At 44.8% G+C, this 19,399-nt stretch overlaps 1 protein-coding gene across 1 annotated transcript in view; it reads right to left on the reverse strand.

Moving 5' to 3' along the window:
* Window positions 1–19,399, reverse strand: part of LOC122783437 — a 58,070-nt gene continuing 38,671 nt past the window's right edge. Inside the window, exons 40-62 of the mRNA XM_044048230.1 lie at window positions 15,787–18,876; window positions 14,885–15,106; window positions 14,040–14,183; window positions 13,668–13,900; window positions 11,120–13,184; window positions 10,656–10,990; window positions 10,410–10,554; window positions 10,123–10,323; window positions 9,551–9,810; window positions 9,285–9,444; window positions 7,508–7,663; window positions 7,077–7,217; window positions 6,808–6,984; window positions 6,561–6,698; window positions 6,233–6,418; window positions 6,028–6,141; window positions 5,783–5,935; window positions 5,226–5,318; window positions 4,626–4,757; window positions 4,344–4,397; window positions 3,362–3,487; window positions 2,692–2,916; window positions 1–2,091 (exon numbers count right to left, since the gene is read on the reverse strand). Of these exons, the coding sequence (XP_043904165.1) occupies window positions 1,918–2,091; window positions 2,692–2,916; window positions 3,362–3,487; window positions 4,344–4,397; window positions 4,626–4,757; window positions 5,226–5,318; window positions 5,783–5,935; window positions 6,028–6,141; window positions 6,233–6,418; window positions 6,561–6,698; window positions 6,808–6,984; window positions 7,077–7,217; window positions 7,508–7,663; window positions 9,285–9,444; window positions 9,551–9,810; window positions 10,123–10,323; window positions 10,410–10,554; window positions 10,656–10,990; window positions 11,120–13,184; window positions 13,668–13,900; window positions 14,040–14,183; window positions 14,885–15,106; window positions 15,787–18,876 (8,724 nt within the window). The 3' untranslated portion in view covers window positions 1–1,917. The remainder of the gene's footprint in view (window positions 2,092–2,691; window positions 2,917–3,361; window positions 3,488–4,343; window positions 4,398–4,625; window positions 4,758–5,225; window positions 5,319–5,782; window positions 5,936–6,027; window positions 6,142–6,232; window positions 6,419–6,560; window positions 6,699–6,807; window positions 6,985–7,076; window positions 7,218–7,507; window positions 7,664–9,284; window positions 9,445–9,550; window positions 9,811–10,122; window positions 10,324–10,409; window positions 10,555–10,655; window positions 10,991–11,119; window positions 13,185–13,667; window positions 13,901–14,039; window positions 14,184–14,884; window positions 15,107–15,786; window positions 18,877–19,399) is intronic.

Genomic DNA, 19,399 nt, shown 5'->3' on the forward strand with positions numbered 1-19,399 from the left:
TGGTGGTTTATTGTTTGTATTTGTGTATCATGTGTGGATATGTGGACAGAGTGGAAAGACAATTTACAGGTTCAGCACATGCTATATAATAGAACGTGAGACATCTCAGTATGACCGCACATGGAAACCTCACACGTCCAAAGCCTTTTAGGCTTTTAGTTTTTATTTTTACGTCAATCTTTTATCGTTGCTGTTGATTTAGTGCAACTTGCAGTTTTCCAAACCGATGAAATCTAAAGTGAATGACATATGGAGGTTTTCACCTGCAGCGGCAGAGTGTTAATCACTTTCAAACCAGTGCATTTTCATGGCCACAATCATCTGAAAATAATCACTAAAATCTGTCCCGTGGAGAGTAAATCTGATTATGCTGAACAACTGTGTTAACAACAGTTTATTTTATGTCATATTTAGCTTATGGAAATAAAAATGGCAGATGCATAGAAGCAAGCAGACAACGTTTATTTACTTGCAAAAATGAGCTCAGACAGTAAAACAATAAGCTTTCTTTAAATCACCGATCCCTAAGAGACACATTAAAAAAATATGGTTCACAAAAATAAGGACACTTTGTTTGTTTCTGCCTTTTTATAAAAACACGAACCCATGACTGTTAAACACCATCCACCTCAGAAAGTCTGCTCTCTAACAACCGTTACCCTGACGACCGCAGACTCTGTTCAGACTCTGAATCCTTCACGTAAAACACACGCATTAACCTCCCAAAAAAACTGCTTCCCCCCATCCTTTATTTTTCATTTATACTTTTAATACCAATGCAAAAGTCCTGTGTAAACATAGGCCACACAAATCTGGAATTCTCTGCCATGTAAATGCACTGTAGCGTTTGAGATATCTAGAAGAAGTTGGGGCATCTAGGGGTCTGTGTTAGAACACGTCAGGTGTTCTAGACTTTAGGTCTAGAGAAGAATAATCATTTCTAGAAGTTACAAGGTCAGCAGTTTTTGGAAAAAAGTGAGCTCCAGGTCTCGTTCCAGAAGATTCCCCAAGACCTGGGAGTCTTGGCTAGGAAGAGTTCTACGTTTGGAGAAACTGGAAGATCTAGATTAGAAGTAGCTGACTAATATCTATATCTATCTATCTAGACTAATTTCTAAACGTTTCAATTTTTTGGCAGTTTTGGACAAAGCCTCAAGTGAGTCCTAGAAGATTCCCGAAACCTTGGAATCGTAGCATTATTCTAGAAGAAGTTCTATGGTTGGTAGATTAGAAGTGGCCGAGGTTCTAGATTTGGTTCTACCAAAGATCAGGAGTTTGAAGGGTTTTATTGCAGAGAAAGGATAAAAGTTCTAGAAGACGTCGACGGATCAAGAAGAAGGGAGTTCGTACGAGAGGGAGGTTCAGATTTTCATCTGGAATCTTGGGTTTGAGTTTCAATTTTCTCCAAGACGTAATTCCAGAAGATACTGGTCCTTTTAAGTGGGATCTGGAAAGGTTTGGTAGTTCTAAAGCAGGCTGTAGAAGAAACTAAAAAAAAATGTTCTAGTTTTGAGATGAAACGATGAGTCATAAGGACATTGTCGAGAAAAAGAGCCACGCAGGACCATCATCTGAGCTCTGGACTGAGGCGCCAGTGTTGGTAAGTTTAGATTTTGTGGCAGATATATTTTTCAGTTGTAGTTGTATTTGTTGGAGATTTAGTTCTAGAAAACATATTTTGTAGGGTAGAGGTACAGTTTGGAATTATAGACTTTGCTAAGGATAACTTGATCACAAAGACTAAGTGTTAAATTCTAGAAAATGTAAGACAAGCCTTTAAATCTATATTTGATTGTTGAATTGATTTAAAAGTCATAAATCAAAGAGGTGAGAAGATTGACAGACTCAAAAGTTGTAGAAAACACTGGTGTGGCAGGATTGCTCCTAGAAGAAGGGAGAAGGTTCTAAGCTCTAGATTTAGGAGACGACACATTTCTGCTGGGGGTCAGAGTCGGGTTTGGAGGCTTTTACGGTGGTTACGGTGGTGTTTACCATGCTCTCAGGCAGGGACTGAGCTGTGACTGTGCCCACAGGGTTTGATAAAGCCTCTGATGAACTTGCTCCTGTGATGTCAGTGTCGCCCTCAACATCCTGAAGAAACATGAGCAGGGTTAGAAGATCAGTCAGGTCAGTCCGTTAAAACAAGACACGCAGTCACACAGTTACTCAGACACTCGGTTAAAGGAAGGGACACAAACGTTACTGACGTAAAACTTAGTTACGTTAAATCCTGTGTTCCCCGCTCTACTGAACAATCCAGTGGCTCTTTTTAAGAAAATACTTAATACCAAATACTAAAAGTCACAAGTGAGCTCTCGAAGATCCCTGAAGACTTGGAATCTTGGCTTTATTTCAGAAGAGGTCTACGGTTAGATAGAAATTGGAAGATCTAGATCAGGTCTGAGTAGTAGCTGGTGTTCTTGGTTTGGACTTCTGAGGGTTTTGTTGCAGAGAAAAGAAAAAAGTTCGAGAAGAAGTCAAAGGTTCCTACGAGAGGGAGGTTCAGATTTTGACCTGCAATTTTGGGTTTGAGCATCAATTTTCTCAAAGGCTGAAATCAACAACAATCAACCATTAAATATTCAATTTGAGTCCATTTGAAATCATTTCTCATCAGGTTAGAAATACTGAATATGTCCACACTTATCCTGAAAAGCAGGCTGAGAAACAATAATGAGGTTTTACAGTTACCTGTGTCTCTTCTGGACTGTGTTCAGAGCCTTGTCCTGCAGCAGCTTCTGGAGCTTCAGACTCCTCTGGACCTGAAACCTCAGGAGCAGCTTCTGGAGCTTCAGACTCCTCTGGACCTGAAACCTCAGGAGCAGCTTCTGGAGCTTCAGACTCCTCTGGACCTGAAACCTCAGGAGCAGCTTCTGGAGCTTCAGACACCTCTGGACCTGAAACCTCCGTCACCTCCTGACACCAACAAGGACACGTTAGAAATAATCTGTTTATTCACACGCAGCTGAAAATGTTCACACTTGTGAAGGAGTGAGTGAGAGAGAGAGAGAGAGAACACTCGTTCAGTCACGTTACAAAAGCCTAACCCACACTGCCCTCTAGAGGAAGAACAAAATCCAGAGGAGGGAACGGGGTGAAAAGAGATTAATGAGATGAATGAAGGATGAAGGTAGTAGATGTGAGGAGCAGAGTGACCCAGGTCAGGGATTATCCACACAGCTGTGTAGTCGTAACATAATGATGAGAAATCTTTCATTTAACTGAAACTTTCATAGATTTCTAGTATCCAGTGTGGAAACTGTGTAAAGTATCTGACTGAGGGTCTGTGAGGGTTAGAAGAGAAGGTTTAGTTTTTGAGTTTGGTCTCCACTGTTGCTCTTGACAGCCTTTCTTTCTTTACCTGTGGAGGAGCAGAAGAGCCCAGGAAAGTTTCCCAGAGCCACCACCAAACACCTCCCTGCTCCTCACTGCTGTCTTTTTTCTCTGCGGCTTCTTCAGCTTCAAGCACTTTGCCTTGGTGCTCGTGCTGTTGACATGGAAACACGGGGCAAGGAGGGAGGGGGGGTGGGGGCGGGAGCAGGGGCGGGGGGCGGAGTCAAAAGTACACCTGGGACACTGAGCTGTTTTTTTTATTATGCACTAAAAGCAGCACACGATGTTTCTTTATATAATAATGTTTACTTGCACTCACTCACATGTAGATATCAGTTACATAGTGTAATGTAAACTAAATCTGTCAATTTCAATTAAAATGTGGTTATGGATTATTTGATGTGATCGTTGAGTGTCTCACACACAGGTACGACACCATGTGCTCTTCCCAAAACATGAGCTCTGCCAGTGGGGACATAAAAAAAACGTATTTTAACCACTTTACGAGAGACTCGCCTTATGAAGTCTCTCATGTCTCATGTCTCATGTCAAGTCTTCAGAATGAATTTATTCAACTTTATTTGAACTTTTCGAGCAGGAACCTATATTTTGTAAACCGCTTATTCTCCCTCCACAAAACCTCATAGAGAAAATCAGTGATTTTAACGTCACAGCACACATGAGTTCACAGGAGCTGTTGATCCACTGCTGCCTCCATCACTAACTTCAAATGTCTTATTTTGTGATTTCGGCATTTAAAATCCTTTGTTTAGATTGACCTCAGTGACACAAAGTGACCACACGAGGCAGCAGTAGACCAGCAGCTCCTGTGTCCCTGTGAGCTAAAATGACTGATTTTCTCTATGGGGTTTGGTGTGGGAGAGTGAGTGGTTTACAAACTTCAGTTTCCTCTTGATGATCCTGCTGGCAGCCATGTTTTAAACTTCAGGAGAAAAATATTTCTTTTTAAATAAATGGCAACATAATGTTTAAGGACGTGAAAATATTACTTGTGATGAATTCACAGCAAAGCCGCAAACATTGGTCGATTGTCCCAGAGCCGCCTGTGAGTTAAAGGATTGAATGAAGCCAAATTAAGAAAAGAAGAAGTGAGAAATGAGTTTAAGGCAAGCGGGGAAAACACACAGGAGGAGTATTTCACACCGTTTGTTAATAACATGTTAGTAACACACTCTCTGGACTTTGTTCCAGTTTACTAACACAGTGTCATGTAGACGAGTGAGGACACAGTGTTCATCAGTGACGGGACGACGTCTCCCTGCTCGTCTTACCTGAGCGGGGTCAGGCGACCGTCTCTGCTCAGGTGTTGACCGCTCCACGGTCAACAGCGCGGCTCCACTTCTCCTCAGGACGTCGTCTTCCACGTGGACAATTTTGATGTGGCCGTCCTCTGCGTCTTCCTTCTGAGGAAACAGCAAATTAAGACTAATTGAAGACCACTTTCATTCAATTTAAGATGTTTACATTCATGAAATACGCCCCCAGTTGGCAGATTCTTATTAAAACAAGATGATTGTCTAGTCAGGCCTTAATCAAACCGGTTCATATATACACATTAAGGGTGAGATTTCCAAAGAGAGCAGATGAAAACACAAGGAAACAGTCAAAGTGACTTCTAATCTGTGCTCAATCCCAGTTTATATGCCTGTAAAAACTGCATTTAACCTTTTTTTCACCCCTTGATTCCTGTTTCTGTGCCGCTTTCATACTCTGTGTGTGCTCTCACGATAAAGACAGTTACATGACGTCGCCATTCAGGGAAAAATCCAATGTATTGTTTCTGAGGCATTAAACCCAAAGTGTGAACGCAGGATTCAAGGACTAATGTCATTTTCTTTTGGATGAAAGCACAGTACTGGACTCGCACTCACCTCGTCCTCCACCTCGCTGGTCTTCTGCTCGGCTGACTGTGCTTTGGTTTGGACCGGTGTCGCCGGCTGCTGGATGAACAGAGCAGGGACTTTCTGTGAGGGGAAAACAGAGGAGACGAGTTTAAAGCGTTGGCCTGAAAGCCCAATTACATTAAGAGGGAGACGAACTGAGCGTTTGTCCGTAAAATTTGTCTGTAAAACGGAAATCGCGTGGGCAGTGTAGGGTTCATCGTCCAATGAGTCCAAGTTCAGGGAAATGGCAATGAAGAATCTTTACAGGCGTTTATGACATACAGAAATACTGAAATTGTCATCAATCCCCCTCATCGGCCACACCAACGAGTCATAATCCAGATTAGGGACGACTTCAGTGGTTTTAGATTCCACCACCGCCAAATACACTTGTATTTCAGTCTATTTCGGATCAAGTACGATAAAACGACCTCTTCATTGGTCGCCGTGTTCGCGATACCTGAACCTTTGTACTCGTGTTGTGTCAACAATTAAACTTAAATGGTTAATTGATTGGTTGGTCGGTCGATGGTTGGTGGACTGACCTTTTCCAGTTCCAGCAGCTGAGTCTGGAGCTGATCCACAACAGAGAAGACAGTCAGAGTCTCCTCTGCCTTCTCTGGAAGACAAAGGCCTGGCTTACACCTCTGGATCTCGGCCACTGTTTTCCTCATGGACTGGATCCTTCGCTCGACCCCCTGCAAACCAGGAAGTCAGTCACGACTTCAGTTCCTCACACACACACACACACACACACACATAGAGTCCTGTTTCCTGGTCCTCATCTCACCTTCAGGTGCTCCTCTCGCGGACTGGGGAAAGCCTCTGGAGACGATAAGGAAGTCTTGATCTCCGTGACGTCGTTCTCCATCCTCCTGACCTCGCTCTCGATGGCCTCCACCTCCTAGAAATCCAGACGCCACCGATGAGACACAATACATCATCATCATCATCATCATCTCAGAGAAGAGTGAAGGAGAAACTCATGGACTCACGGCGGCGGCGTGCTGCAGGTGAGCCAGAGGAGCGGTGAAGCCGTCTTGAACTTCGGCCACCTGGTGGTCGGCGTCCAGCAGCTGCTGTTTGAGGGCGGTGACCTCGCACACCTGAGACATTTCCTGCAGCACCGAGCTGAAGCCCTGCAGTGTGGTGCGGATCTGAGCCGAGTCGCTCAACACCATCTGAAAAGAAAGGCGAGAGTGAGGAAAGCTGTGGACACCACATCGCTATCTCCTGCTCTGAGGTCGGTCACTTCTCTGGTGACTTCCAGATGGAACTTCTCGCTCCAGGCTTCAGACTGAAGCATGACAGTGTTCTTCTAACCTGCAGAGACTGAACGTGGCTGCTCAGACATTTAGACGTGGTGTAGGTGCAGGGAGCAGCGAGCCACGACTGAGCTTCTGCCATCCAGCTCTTGGAGCTGCTGATCATCTCGCGATGCTCCTGAAGCCACGTGTGAGTCTGAGCAGAAACACACACACACACACACACACACACACACACACAGTTTTAAAGCTTCGATCAAACATGTGAAACAAATGAGACAAAGTGACGTGTTTTTTTTTCTGACCTTGCTGAGGAGCGTGGTCCTCTGCTCGGCCCGTTTGGACAGTTGCGAGTGAAGCTGCTGGACCTCCACCAGCTTCTCCGTGAGGCTAAGCGCCTCTTCAGGTTTGTCCAGGTCCTGCATGTCCACCTCAACTGACGCGAGACACGAGTGCCACACGTCCAGCTCGTCCCACACTCGCTGTGCAGACACAACCGGGAAGGAAGACATGTTTTTAAGCATCATATTGTCCTAAATGAGTCTATTTCATCAGTTTTATGGTGTCCGCCCACCTTCTGAGTGACCTTTGCCTCGATCACGGTCGGGCTCCTCTGGTCCAGTCTGTCCTGAACTGACCTCAGTCCAGCCTGGAGCTCGGACAGCTTCGCCCCGAGCCTGTGGACAGGACCACTCCTCTCCACGGCCTTGCCAACCTGACCAACACAAACAAACATGACAACAGTCACACTGAGGAACAGCCGCACGGAAGATTCTGACTCGTGAAGATTCTGACCCGTGCAGATTCTGACCCGTGCAGATTCTGACTCGTGCAGATTCTGACTCGTGAAGATTCTGACCCGTGCAGATTCTGACTCGTGCAGATTCTGACCCGTGCAGATTCTGACTCGTGCAGACCCGTGAAGATTCTGACTTGTGCAGATTCTTACTCATGCAGATTCTTACTCGTGAAGATTCCTGTAAATATGTAAAAACTTCTACATACCTTGACTTCAACTCCCTGCAGAGACTGAGTGACCTCCTGCATTTGACCCTCGATCTCGACCGGGATGGGCGTGTCCATGTCAGAGTATTTCATTTTCAGACTCTCCATGATGCGCTGCAGCAAAGCCTTCTGGGTATAGAGCTGACTGTGGACCTCCTAACACCACAGACAGAAGAGAAGAGAAACGTCATCAGTTTTGACATGTGTGTGTGTGTGTGTGTGTCTTATCTAAGTTGTCCCTGCACACCGGTGACTGTGGAAAAAAATATTTGGCTCATTTTTTTCTGAAATTATGACATATTTTGGATTTTTTTATTAATTCTGAAATTGAAGGGAAATTTACCTCAAACATAGCAGACTTTTTTTCTCCAGAAAAAAAGATCTAGATTAAAAAAACTAAGCGAAAAATATATATTTTGATGGAAAAATCAGAAAATCAGAGCAGAAAATCACACTTTCACGGAAATGTATCTGAAAATATTTTTTTGGGATGAAAAATTATCCAAAATTTTTCAATGAAACTTGTCTGATTAATTCTGAAAAACAGAAGAAAATAATTTTTTGAGATAAGGATGGAAAAAAAACTCTGAAAATCACATTTTAAAGGAGATTTATTTCTTTTTTTAACAAAAATGTTTTTTCAGGATTAATTCCACTGCCACATGAAAAGTTATATCCATTTCCTACAGACAGTTAACAGAGAGGACTGAATGTTTCATGTTTTGTCCTCGATGTCCTCGCTCCTTCAGAGGAACTGTTTGTTTACAGGCTTGTGGAGTTTTCCCCGTGAATACATTATGTGAAGAGTCCTCACAAGAGCAGAACAACAGCTGAAACTGAGGAAACCTGGAAGATCGACTTACAACAGGGAACAAAAGCTGTCTGCTCCGAGAGAGGGAGGGAGTTCAGCGTGTGTGTGTGTGTGTGTGTGTGTGTGTGTGTGTGTGCAGCACTTGGCCTCTGCTCAGGTTGTGGGACAAAGGCCAGAGTGATGTGATTCTCTGTGTCAGACACTGAACACCAAACCAACGGTCCCATGTTTCATATTTAACGGTCACTTTGTCGTCGTTCATTCAAAACTTTAACCCTGAGAACTCAGAGCATTTACACTGTAAACACGTATATGATTGTACAGAGGCTATAAGAATACATGTACATGCAATATAGAGTGTCTTCTTTCAGTTTTTCTTTTTATAAAATAAAATAAAGACGATGTCTAGGTTGTGACTTCTGACATAAAATGAACCATGACTTTGACTCAACAACACAGAAGATGATAGAAGCCTGAATATGTGCCCTTTAAAGACACACACCCAGAAAGTCCATATAAGGAGTTGTGTATTATTTACCAACAGTGCACCTGTGCCGCGTGAGCACTCAGGGTTACTAACCTAAACACCCTGTTTATCATCTCTAACAAGCAGTTTGTGTTTTTGTCTGTTTTCTTAACAGATTTTGATTTCATTTCTTTTTACAGATTATGACTTAAAACCTGGTGAAAAAAACAAGAAAAGAATGTCACTATAACGAGAAACCTTCTTCCTATAATTAGAGAACTATCTTACGATGTGACAAGAATGTGAGAGTAAGAGAAAAGAACAAAGAGATGAAGGGAAAGATAAAGAAGTTTAGTCTGGTTACTGAGTTTATGCAGAGTTTTAAAAGCAGGAGAACATTAAAATTAAAACCAAAAATAGGTATAATACCATTCATTTGTCACCATAAATCATTGAGAGAGCATGTGTTTTAAAAGCATGAAAGCAGCCGTGTGTCTCACCTGCAGCTCTTGTGTGCTGTTGTTTCTCTCCATCTCTGACAGAAGAGCGTCTGCAGCCTGCAGCCAAACTCTGACGCCCTGCAGATCCTTCTGGACCTTCTCTCTGTGCTCCAGCTCTGACCTGGTCGCCTCCAAACCCTCCCTGCTCCTCTGCTTCACACTGTGGACACACACACACACACACACAGAGCAGCGGCTGTAGGTGTTTAAACCCTCCGCTGCTGTGATTTTGTGATTTGATTGAAGTTCTGAAATAAAAGTCCTACCTGCCGTATCGGGCCTGCATCGCCTGCAGCCGCTGACAGAGTGGAGTGGGCGGGGCCTCCTCAAGGTGGGCGGGGACACCAAGCATTCTTGCGGCGCGCAGTTCCAGTGCCGACAGCGATCGGTGCTCACAGTCCAGTCGGTCCTGGTACTGTTCCCAGGACTGCAGCAGGTCATGGAGCTCCTCAGCGGACGCCTTCACCTGCGAGGTATCAGGGAGCTCCGCCTCCACCTGGTCCAGCACAGTCGATGCATTCTCCACCTGCGAGGAGGAGAGAACACGCGTTTCATTCATTTCCCTGGTTTTGACCGTAGGTCTGAGTGGGTGTTTGTCTCTATATGTGTCCCTGTGAAGGACTGCTGTCCTGTCCAGGGTGTCCACCGGCTTTCGCCCTATGTCAGCTGGGATTGGCACCAGCGACCCTCATGTGGAGGATAAAGAAATAGAAGACGGATTATCCATGATTAATGACACGTCTGCTGTTAAATTCTTTGATGTATTGATGGAGAATGAGTTACCAAACTGCGGGACGCTGTTATTGTCACCGATGTGCGACGTAAAGCTCAAACTCACGCTGTTGTTGACCTCCGTCCACTCCACGATCCTCTGTTTACTGCGAGCTGCCAGCTCCCGGGTGCAGCGCCACAGTCTGGTCACTCGTTTCCAGACGGCGGTCACCGCGGCCTCTCTGCCGCCGCGACAGCTCGGCTCCGGACACCACTCCTTCATGTCGTACATGCGCCTGAGCAGAGACTCCTCCTCCTCACACAGAGCCTGCACGAGAAGAGGGAAACTTTAACGACGGACGAGAAAGAGACGGCGGTAAAGACTGCGGCCACTCGGTCAGTGACAGTACGTACCGCAAGCTTTGCCTCCTGGTCAGTGCAGTCAGAGAGACAGGTGGGTTTCTGAGAGATGAACTGTAGCAGGCTCTCCTCTGCACTCTTCACACGCTGGATTAGTTCATCTCCACACTTGATGTAAGTTCTGTGATGTTCTGCACACCTGAAAGACGGCCACAAAGCGTTTTATCAGTCACCACAATATTTACAGATACATGAACCACCAACTCCCGTTGAAGAGACAGGATTTTTTCTTTGTGATACCTGCTGAGAGACTCCAGCTGGTGGTGACCTTTGGCCTGCAGAGAGGACATCCTGACCAGGAGCTGACTCAGGATGTTCTCCTGGAGCTGCTCGGCCTTCTGCGGCGACAGGAGATTATGCAGAGAGAACTGACTCTGGAGCTGCTCCACGTGAGTCTGGAACTGCTGCTGCAGCGCAGACAAAGCCTTCTGGATCTCCTCCAGCCTCTCGCTGCAGAGTCCAGCAGAGCTGTGTGGTGGCAGCAGAGAGACCTCGACGTCTTTCAGGAAGAGCGCGGCTCGTTTCACGGCACTGGTGTAGCCTCTCAGAGACTCCCTGGCCTGGAGGACGCTTTCCTGCAGTTCAGTTAAAGGATAATTATAAATTTGAACCTGATCTTGAAACTGATTTTATATACATAAATACAACAAGAGAACAAATTCAAACATGAACAATAAAAAACAGAGGGGAACAAAGCGACTTGCCATTCTGGAGTCGCAGTCGCTGAGGACAGAGTTCCTCAACACTGTCAGATCTTGTTTTCCGTCTTTTCTCTTTCCCTTCTTTTGCTCTAAAATCTCCACCACTCTCATTTTTGACTCCATCGTCTTTTTCAAAGACAGAACCCTCTGATATTCTTCGCTCACCGCAGCTTCATGAGGCTCCAGCTCGGTGTGTTTCTGAAGCTGCTGCTGGACCAATACAAGGAACACTTGAGTGTCTTTTTTCACCGATTCAAGGTCCAGTTCCTTGAGCAGGTCCCACTCGATGATGCTGAGGTTGTTGTAGAGCATGATCTGCCACATGTCGAGGTTCTCCTCGGTCTGTTTGAGCCTCTGTTTTTCTGCTGACTGCTGAGAAGGGTAGAGGTCAGAGATGATCGTCTGAAGTTCAGAGTGAGCCTCCTCACAAAACCACTTTACCAGAGGCAACTGGATGAGGAGGGTCTGACAGATTTTGTACTTCTCCTTCAGCCCCTTGCTGTCCTCTTTGGTTTGTCGAACCTGGTCCTGAACTTGGTCCCTGAGCTCCTCCACACGTTTCCTCATGTTCAGGTACCTCTCATGGTCTCTGGATTTAGTTTCCAGGTTGATGATTTTGTTGTGGATTTCAGAAATGACAGTGTGTAGTTCTACTGCCTTTTCCTGTGCAATCCAGGGCTGCAGGAGGTCAATCTGGGATTTATGCTCCAGGATCTGGTTTTTGAAAGGCTTCAAAGGTTGCAGAGACTCAGTTGTGATGGGGAACCTGTGTCTGCTGAGGTCCAACATCATCTGCCTCAAGCTTTGTTCAATGGCGTCCAGGTTTTTCTTGTTTGAATCTACAGTCTGGAGGACTTCGTCCAGCTCCTTCTTGTTGGTCTTTTCGTAGCTGCTAATAGCTCTGATGTCCTCCTGTAGATTAGAAAGCTTTTCAAAAAGCTGACAGTTCTCTGAGACACTGAGTTCAGAGGAAATATCTCTGCTCTTCATCAACAGTGCCTCACAGACAGCAGCTAGTTTATCAGCCTCAGTCAGCGTCTCCTGTATCTGACGAGCTCTACGTTCCAGTTCGGCCTGGCTCCTCGATTCCCCGTCTTCAGCCCTGGAGGCCTCTCGGTGCAGATGAGCCATCACCCATGAATCCAGATCAGCAATCTGCTCTGACATCTTCTCTCTGGTCTGAAGCCCTGATTCTATCTCTCTCACAGCTGCAGCTAGCTTATCGGAAGTGGAGTTTGAGAGTTGATCGAGGGTTTGAAGAGAAGCACGAACCATGGGCACCTCCTCGCTTTGGTCCAGCTGTGGAAGGAGCTCCGTCACTTCCTCCACCAGTAACTCCAGTTGGCCCTGTTTGCCCATGACCTCAGACTGCAGCTTCTTCAGATCTCTGAGCTGGTGGTGAACCTCTTCAGGCAGGAGCGGCACCCTCCTCCTTCTGCCCTCAATGTCACTCTCGGTCTGTTTGGCCCACACGAGGCCATCGTTCATCACTGTGATGATCTTCTCCATGACGGGGTTGCTGCTGGTCTGGGTGTGGGTGGACACTAGCTCCTCGGTGTGGTTCAGTTTATCTTCAATCGTCTGGAAACGCTGTTGTACTTCTTTTGTTTCCGCCTCCCACCGTGAGCTGAGCAACAGTGTTTCTAAAATCTGCAGCAGATAGAGGTATCTCTGCTGTGCGGCTTTAACCTCAGCATTTGCCTCCATCAGTTGCTGAGCTTTCCTGCAATTCCACTGAGTAACTGAAGGAGATTTGCCCTCAAGATCTTTCTCAATTGCATCCAGGTGTTCCTGGAGGGTTAACGTCTGCGCCTGGATGCTGCTGATCTCATGGGAAGTGACGTTTGCGTGATGAAGGTTCCTCTCCGTGGCTCTCTCCAGGCCTCTCCACTTCTCGAGTAGGTTCTTCTGCTCAGCGTGTGCGGACGCTCGCTCAGACTGGCTGAGGTGAGGACACAACTTGGTGAAGATCAAGAGCAAGTCTCCAAACACTGTTCTGTTTGCCTCCATGTTCTTCTGTATGGAGCAGAGCTTCTCTGCCTCCTTGGAGCTGCTCTGTTCTGGAGACCTAGAAGAAAGACAGTGAAGTTAGCGTCAAACCGTAATATAATAGCAAAGTATCATCTGCATAATAAGTGTATATTGCGGGCCCTCTACAATATCAAATATACCTTACTTGGTTAGTCCAATTTGTTTTCTTAACAAGATTCTAGAGAAAGTTTGGATGTGACTTTATCACATGACCACATCTCAGAAGATAGGAGAAAGAACAAACAAGGCAAGTTGGTCTACGTTGATGCTGCTGTGTCAGATAGGAATGTTTATCCAACAAATACAATAAAAGCTCAGGTTTTTGCTTCCTTGACCCACTGAAGTCATATCGTACCACACAAAAGAGGACAATGATTGTACTTTAACTGTGACAAAAACAGAGTTTGAGGCTGAGATGGTGAGAAGAAAAACTTGTCCAGTGGCTGAAAAACTATAAATAGAACATTTGTCAGGGTAAATTATACATGTTGATAGGACCTAAACAGAGATAAGAACTCACGTTTTCACATCGTCCAGTTCTGCGGCCTGTCTCTCCACTGTGGTCCTGATTGTCTGGATCTGTCCACAGTAGTCGTTCACCAGCTGCAGCTCGGCCTCTTTGCTATGGATGACAGCAGCTGCATCCTGAGCAGTGGCGCTCCACTGATCGTCCAACACGTCCCCGTTCTCAGCATCAGCTCCTCTCAGGTGACAGAGCAAAGACACCTGGGCCTGTGCAGCGTCTCTGCACTGCTGTACTCAGCAGGTGAGAGTAAACACACAGAACAAATCGGTCAAAGCCTGTATTGTTCATGAACAGGTTGATTATTACCAAACAAAAGCAAATTACTAAGACTTCAAATTCAAATTCAAGACTTTGAACCTTTGCTACCTGAGCTTCCTCCACCTGCCGGGCCATTGCTGTTGGGCTGAGATCAGCCGGGCGATTCTTGCAACTCAGGATTTGAGCGACCAGTCTGTGTAGACAAGCCTCCATATCATTGGTGGGCGTCACCAGCGTCTCTGGTGCCTCCTCCTGTGATTAAACATTAAACAACATCAAGTCCAGCCACATCCTGCTTATTTTGAATTATTTGAAAGGTTAATTCTGAGTACTTTGTCCCATTGAGAGTCACAGTTATTCTAATTAGAATTACTGGTCTGTGTTTAATATATCCATATTCTGACTCACTGAATGGAAGTGGTTTCTTTGGTTTATAGAGATTATATACAGTACAAAGTCAATGAAAGCGAGTGGAGTTCAGTTTGGTACGTATTTTTTTTTGCGTATGCAAAAAAAAATCCATTCCATTTTTTGCACCCTTCCTTTTGGGGTACTGGAGTTAATGGTATGGTGCGGTCCGGGTGGGTGAGTGGATGACAGAAAAATGTCACTCACTTGAGGCTAACGCATCTTCAACACCTTTAATTTTTTAGCATGAGGCGTCTCAAATCCTCACAATAGGACAATAAAACCACAGAAAGTCAAAGAAAATTTGCCAAAAATTTTGTTTCCAACTTAGTGGCAGCCAAATTTGTCAGCTCTTTGTTCTGTGGTTGTAGGTTTAATGCTACATTTGCCTCAGGTAAGTAGTGGCTTTGTGTCCAGAGTGAATGTATGTCAACAGAGCCAAAAGACCATGACTTTTGAAGTTCCTGTTCATGTTTTCTTTGCGTCTAAAGCCTCTATGTGGAGGAATTAACGACATCTGGTAGACGCATAAACAGACTTCATACCTGAATGCTGCGTCCAGTCCCGACCAGTGGCTGTATCTCTGTGAAGACATTCCTCATGGCAGAGCATTCGGGTACTTCCACAACTAGTTTCTCCATCGTCATAACGTTTTCTTCTTTGTTTTCCTGAGCAGGTAATCCACCCACTTGGGTTATCTCATCCAGAACAGCCTCAGAAACTGGTCTTTGAGCAGGTGATAGCTTCACCTCAGCACTGAACTCCTGCTTGTGTTTTGGGCAAAAAACAGCAGCATTAATGCGGGAAAAATCCTGACACACATTATAATAGCAAACTGCTTCTGTGGAGCTTAGAGGAGAACTCTGTCCGTCTTTGTTTGAAATCACAATTTTCTTCCCTGACAGAATGAGGCTGCTCATATTCTCACCCTGAGGCACTGAAGGTTTTAGTATCACAGGTTTCTCTGACAGGTGAGGGTTTGTTTGCATGCAAGACCAATAAAACACAGTCGTGCTCAGCCACAAACAGAAAATTCAAAAAAAACATTTATCTTATCAAAGTATAGACTTTTTAAGAAGCCTTAAGATAAACTGATTGGTTATTGGTGGTCCTGTAAAAAATGTTAGGGAACAAGTGCAAACATGCACATGCAGCAGATGAAGCGTAACACTGGATATTAGCATTATATGACTTCCCTGGAGCAAGAGAGCTAAATATTTTCTCTCTCTCATTTTGTTTCATCTGTCTCCTGAATGAAATATTAACGTATGTGGCCATTTTGTTCTGGACTGCAAAGTGGCCCATTTCTTAAGGGAAAATAAGTGCAAAAAAAAACTTTCCCTGAGATATCTAGAGTTGGAAATTGACACTTTCGCTTTTCTTTCAAGAGGTGTCGATTGTATGATTTTTATTGTAAGAAAAGAGAGAGTTTCTGATCTCGTCTTACCTTTCGAAGACCTAAGCTCTGAAGCTTGCCTTCACTGGTGGTTGTTTCTAGGAGTAGAATATCTTGTTGCTCTACTTTGACTCTTGTTTCTCCTCGTTGTCCCTGGATCAGTCTCTTCTTCTCACCTTCAACTCTGGTCTCCTCAGAATGAATCTCAGCTGTTGTCTTGACTTTGCTTTCTTTTGGCAAGCTTTCACACATCACACTTGTTTCAATGATGTCTATCTTTACATCTTCGACTGTTGGGACAGAAATGTTTTCATCCTCCTTGTGGATTTCATCCACTGTTTCAGGTTTTTCATCTAATATCTTTTGTGAATCATCAGTATTCTCAACCTTGACTTCTACCACGGTCATCTCACCAGCAGTCGGTTCTGGCTTTTCTTTGTCTTCTGGTACTTTTTCACTCAAGACACTTGTCTGATCCTTATCAATCCTTGGCTCCTTTGTGACTGTATCACACGTGCTTTCATGTTCTCTGGCCTTCAAACTGTCAGGTGGTTCATCCAGACTTTGAGGTGCATCATGAACATCTTCTGTAGAAACCTCAGAGTGCCCCTCTTGCACTTCACGATCTGTGAGGCTGATCTTAATCACAGTTTCTCTTGGTTTTGTGATGTTTCTCTCACATAAGTTCATTTCTGTTGCTGTAAATGTCTCAGCTGCTGACAAATCAACGCCAAAAGGTTCTGTGGAGTCACTCTGAACTGCATCCTCTTGCTTTTCCACACTGCTTTTTCGCACATCCACTCTCAACTTCACTGTACTCTCCCCTGACAGAACATCAGCTCTGGTCCTAGCTTTGTTTTCTGGTCTTTTTTCCGCCTCGGAAATCTTTGGAATGATATCAGTTTTTGGTCCTACTGCTGTCGTGTCAACAGACTTCTGTGACTCATTCATGTCATTTGTCTCAACCTTCACTTCCAGAACAGTCATCTTAATAGCAGAGTGTGCTGGCTTTACTTTATCTTCTGGTACATTCAGGGCACATGTCTGTTTTGTATCAATTATTGACTCCCTTGTTACTGTAACATATGTCATTTCATGCTTCTTTATAATGGCCTTGATAATTATCTCCACACAAACAGACGTGTCATCCAGGCTTAAAGGCTGATTTGCTGATAAATCAACAGAGGATGGTTCAGTTGTGTCACTCTGAATTGCATCCCCCTGCGTCTCATGCATGTGAACTCTTGCCTCCTTGAGATGAAGAACGTCAGTTGTTGTCTTATGTTTGCTTTCTGGCAAGGTTTTACGTGTAATACTTGCCTGAACTTTTTCTATCTTTGGTCCTTTTGCGATCCTAACACAAGTGGTTCCATCAGCCATCTCTGGCTTGTGCATGTCATGTGTCATGTCATGTGTCTCAACCATGGTCACATCATCTTCTGCCATCTTTTCACTGAGAACACTTGTCTGCTCTGTACCAATCATTGCCTCCTCTGCTGTTGTGACGGATGTTTCATCCAGACTCTGAATTGCATCATGAAAATCATCTGTATAAACTTCACCCTTCTCTTCTTGTACTTCAAAATCCTTAAGGTCTTGTTCAGAGAATATTGCCTCCTTTGTCACTGGAACATATGTGATTTCATGCTCTGTTATGATGATCCGTGTCTCAGGTTGTACAACACATACTTCAGGCTTGATGTTGATTTGGTCCTCACTAACAGACAATTCATCCAGACTCTGGGGTGCATCTTGATAAACCTGTGGTTCTTTTAGTGTGATGACACAAATGGTATCACATATGGGTTCATCAGCCATCTTTGGCTCATCCATTTGAAGTTTCTCAGGCTTTTCTGTCTGTTCTGTGTCAGTGCTAGCCTCCAGTGTAAGATCAACATGGGAGAATTCCTTATCCTCTGTAGTGGCCTGTGCATCAGATTCATGGTCCATGTGGATTTTCTCTTCAATAACAGATGTTTCATCCAGATTCTGAGGTGCAACTATTTTTGGTCCTGTTGTCGTTGTGACAAAAATTGTTTGATCAGCCTCCTGTGGCTCATCCACGTAACCATCACGCTGATCTGGCTTTTCTATGTCTTCTGGAACTATTTCACTCTTTTCACTTTCAATCCTACGCACAGTGGTCAGGGTAACATATGTGATTTCTTGGTCCTTTTTAATGGAATCTATAATTTCCACCACATTATCAGACATTTCATCCAAACTCAGAGGTGCATCTTGGTCAATATTTGGTCCTTTTGTTTCATCAGCCTCCTGTGGCTGATCCTTATCAAGTTTCTCAACGCTCAATTCAATCATGGTCATCTCACCATCAGTCTGATCTGGCTTTTCTTTGTCGTCTGGAAGTTCTCGAGTAAGGATGATCTTTTCTGCATTAATCACTGTCCCCTCTGTCATGGGAATACAGGTGATTCCAGGTTGTATAACACACACTTCAGGCTCAGGGAGAACTTTCTCCTCAATAACAGCAGCCTCCAGTGGCTCATCCTTGTCAAGTTTCTCAACCCTCACATCAAGCGTGGTCACCTCCCCATCAATGTGATCTGGCTTCTCCTCATCGACAAGTTTCTCAACTCTCACTTCGAGTGTGGTCACCTCACCATCAGTGTGATCTGGCTTTTCTTTGTCATCTGGAAGTTCATCAGTAAGGATGATCTTATCCTCGTCAATCCTTGTCACCTCTGTTGTGAGAATACAGGTGATTCCAGGTTGTACAACACACACTTCAGGCTCAGGGAGAACTTTCTCTTCAATAACAGCAGCCTCCAGTGGCTCATCCTCGTCAAGTTTCTCAACCCTCACTTCGAATGTGGTAACCTCACCATCGGTGTGATCTGGCTTCTCCTCATCGACAAGTTTCTCAACCCTCACTACGAGTGTGGTCACCTCACCATCAGTGTGATCTGACTTTTCTTTGTCATCTGGAAGTTCATCAGTAAGGATGATCTTATCCTTATCAATCCTTGTCACCTCTGTTGTGAGAATACAGGTGATTCCAGGTTGCTCAACACACACTTCAGGCTCAGGGAGAACTTTCTCCTCAATAACAGCAGCCTCCAGTGGCTCATCCTTGTCAAGTTTCTCAACCCTCACATCAAGCGTGGTCACCTCCCCATCAATGTGATCTGGCTTCTCCTCATCGACAAGTTTCTCAACTCTCACTTCGAGCGTGGTCACCTCACCATCAGTGTGATCTGGCTTTTCTTTGTCATCTGGAAGTACTTCAGTAAGGATGATCTTATCCTCATCAATCCTTGTCACCTCTGTAGTGAGAATACAGGTGATTCCAGGTTGTACAACACACACTTCAGGCTCAGGGAGAACTTTCTCCTCAATAACAGCAGCCTCCAGTGGCTCATCCTTGTCAAGTTTCTCAACCCTCACTTCGAGCGTGGTAACCTCACCATCAATGTGATCTGGCTTCTCCTCATCGACAAGTTTCTCAACCCTCACTACGAGTGTGGTCACCTCACCATCAGTGTGATCTGACTTTTCTTTGTCATCTGGAAGTTCATCAGTAAGGATGATCTTATCCTCATCAATCCTTGTCACCTCTGTAGTGAGAATACATGTTCCCAGGTTGTACACACACTTCAGCTCAGGGAGAACTTCTCCTCAATAACAGCAGCCTCCAGTGGCTCAT

Source organism: Solea senegalensis, linkage group LG16 (assembly GCF_019176455.1).
Source record: "Solea senegalensis isolate Sse05_10M linkage group LG16, IFAPA_SoseM_1, whole genome shotgun sequence".
NCBI lineage: Eukaryota > Metazoa > Chordata > Actinopteri > Pleuronectiformes > Soleidae > Solea > Solea senegalensis.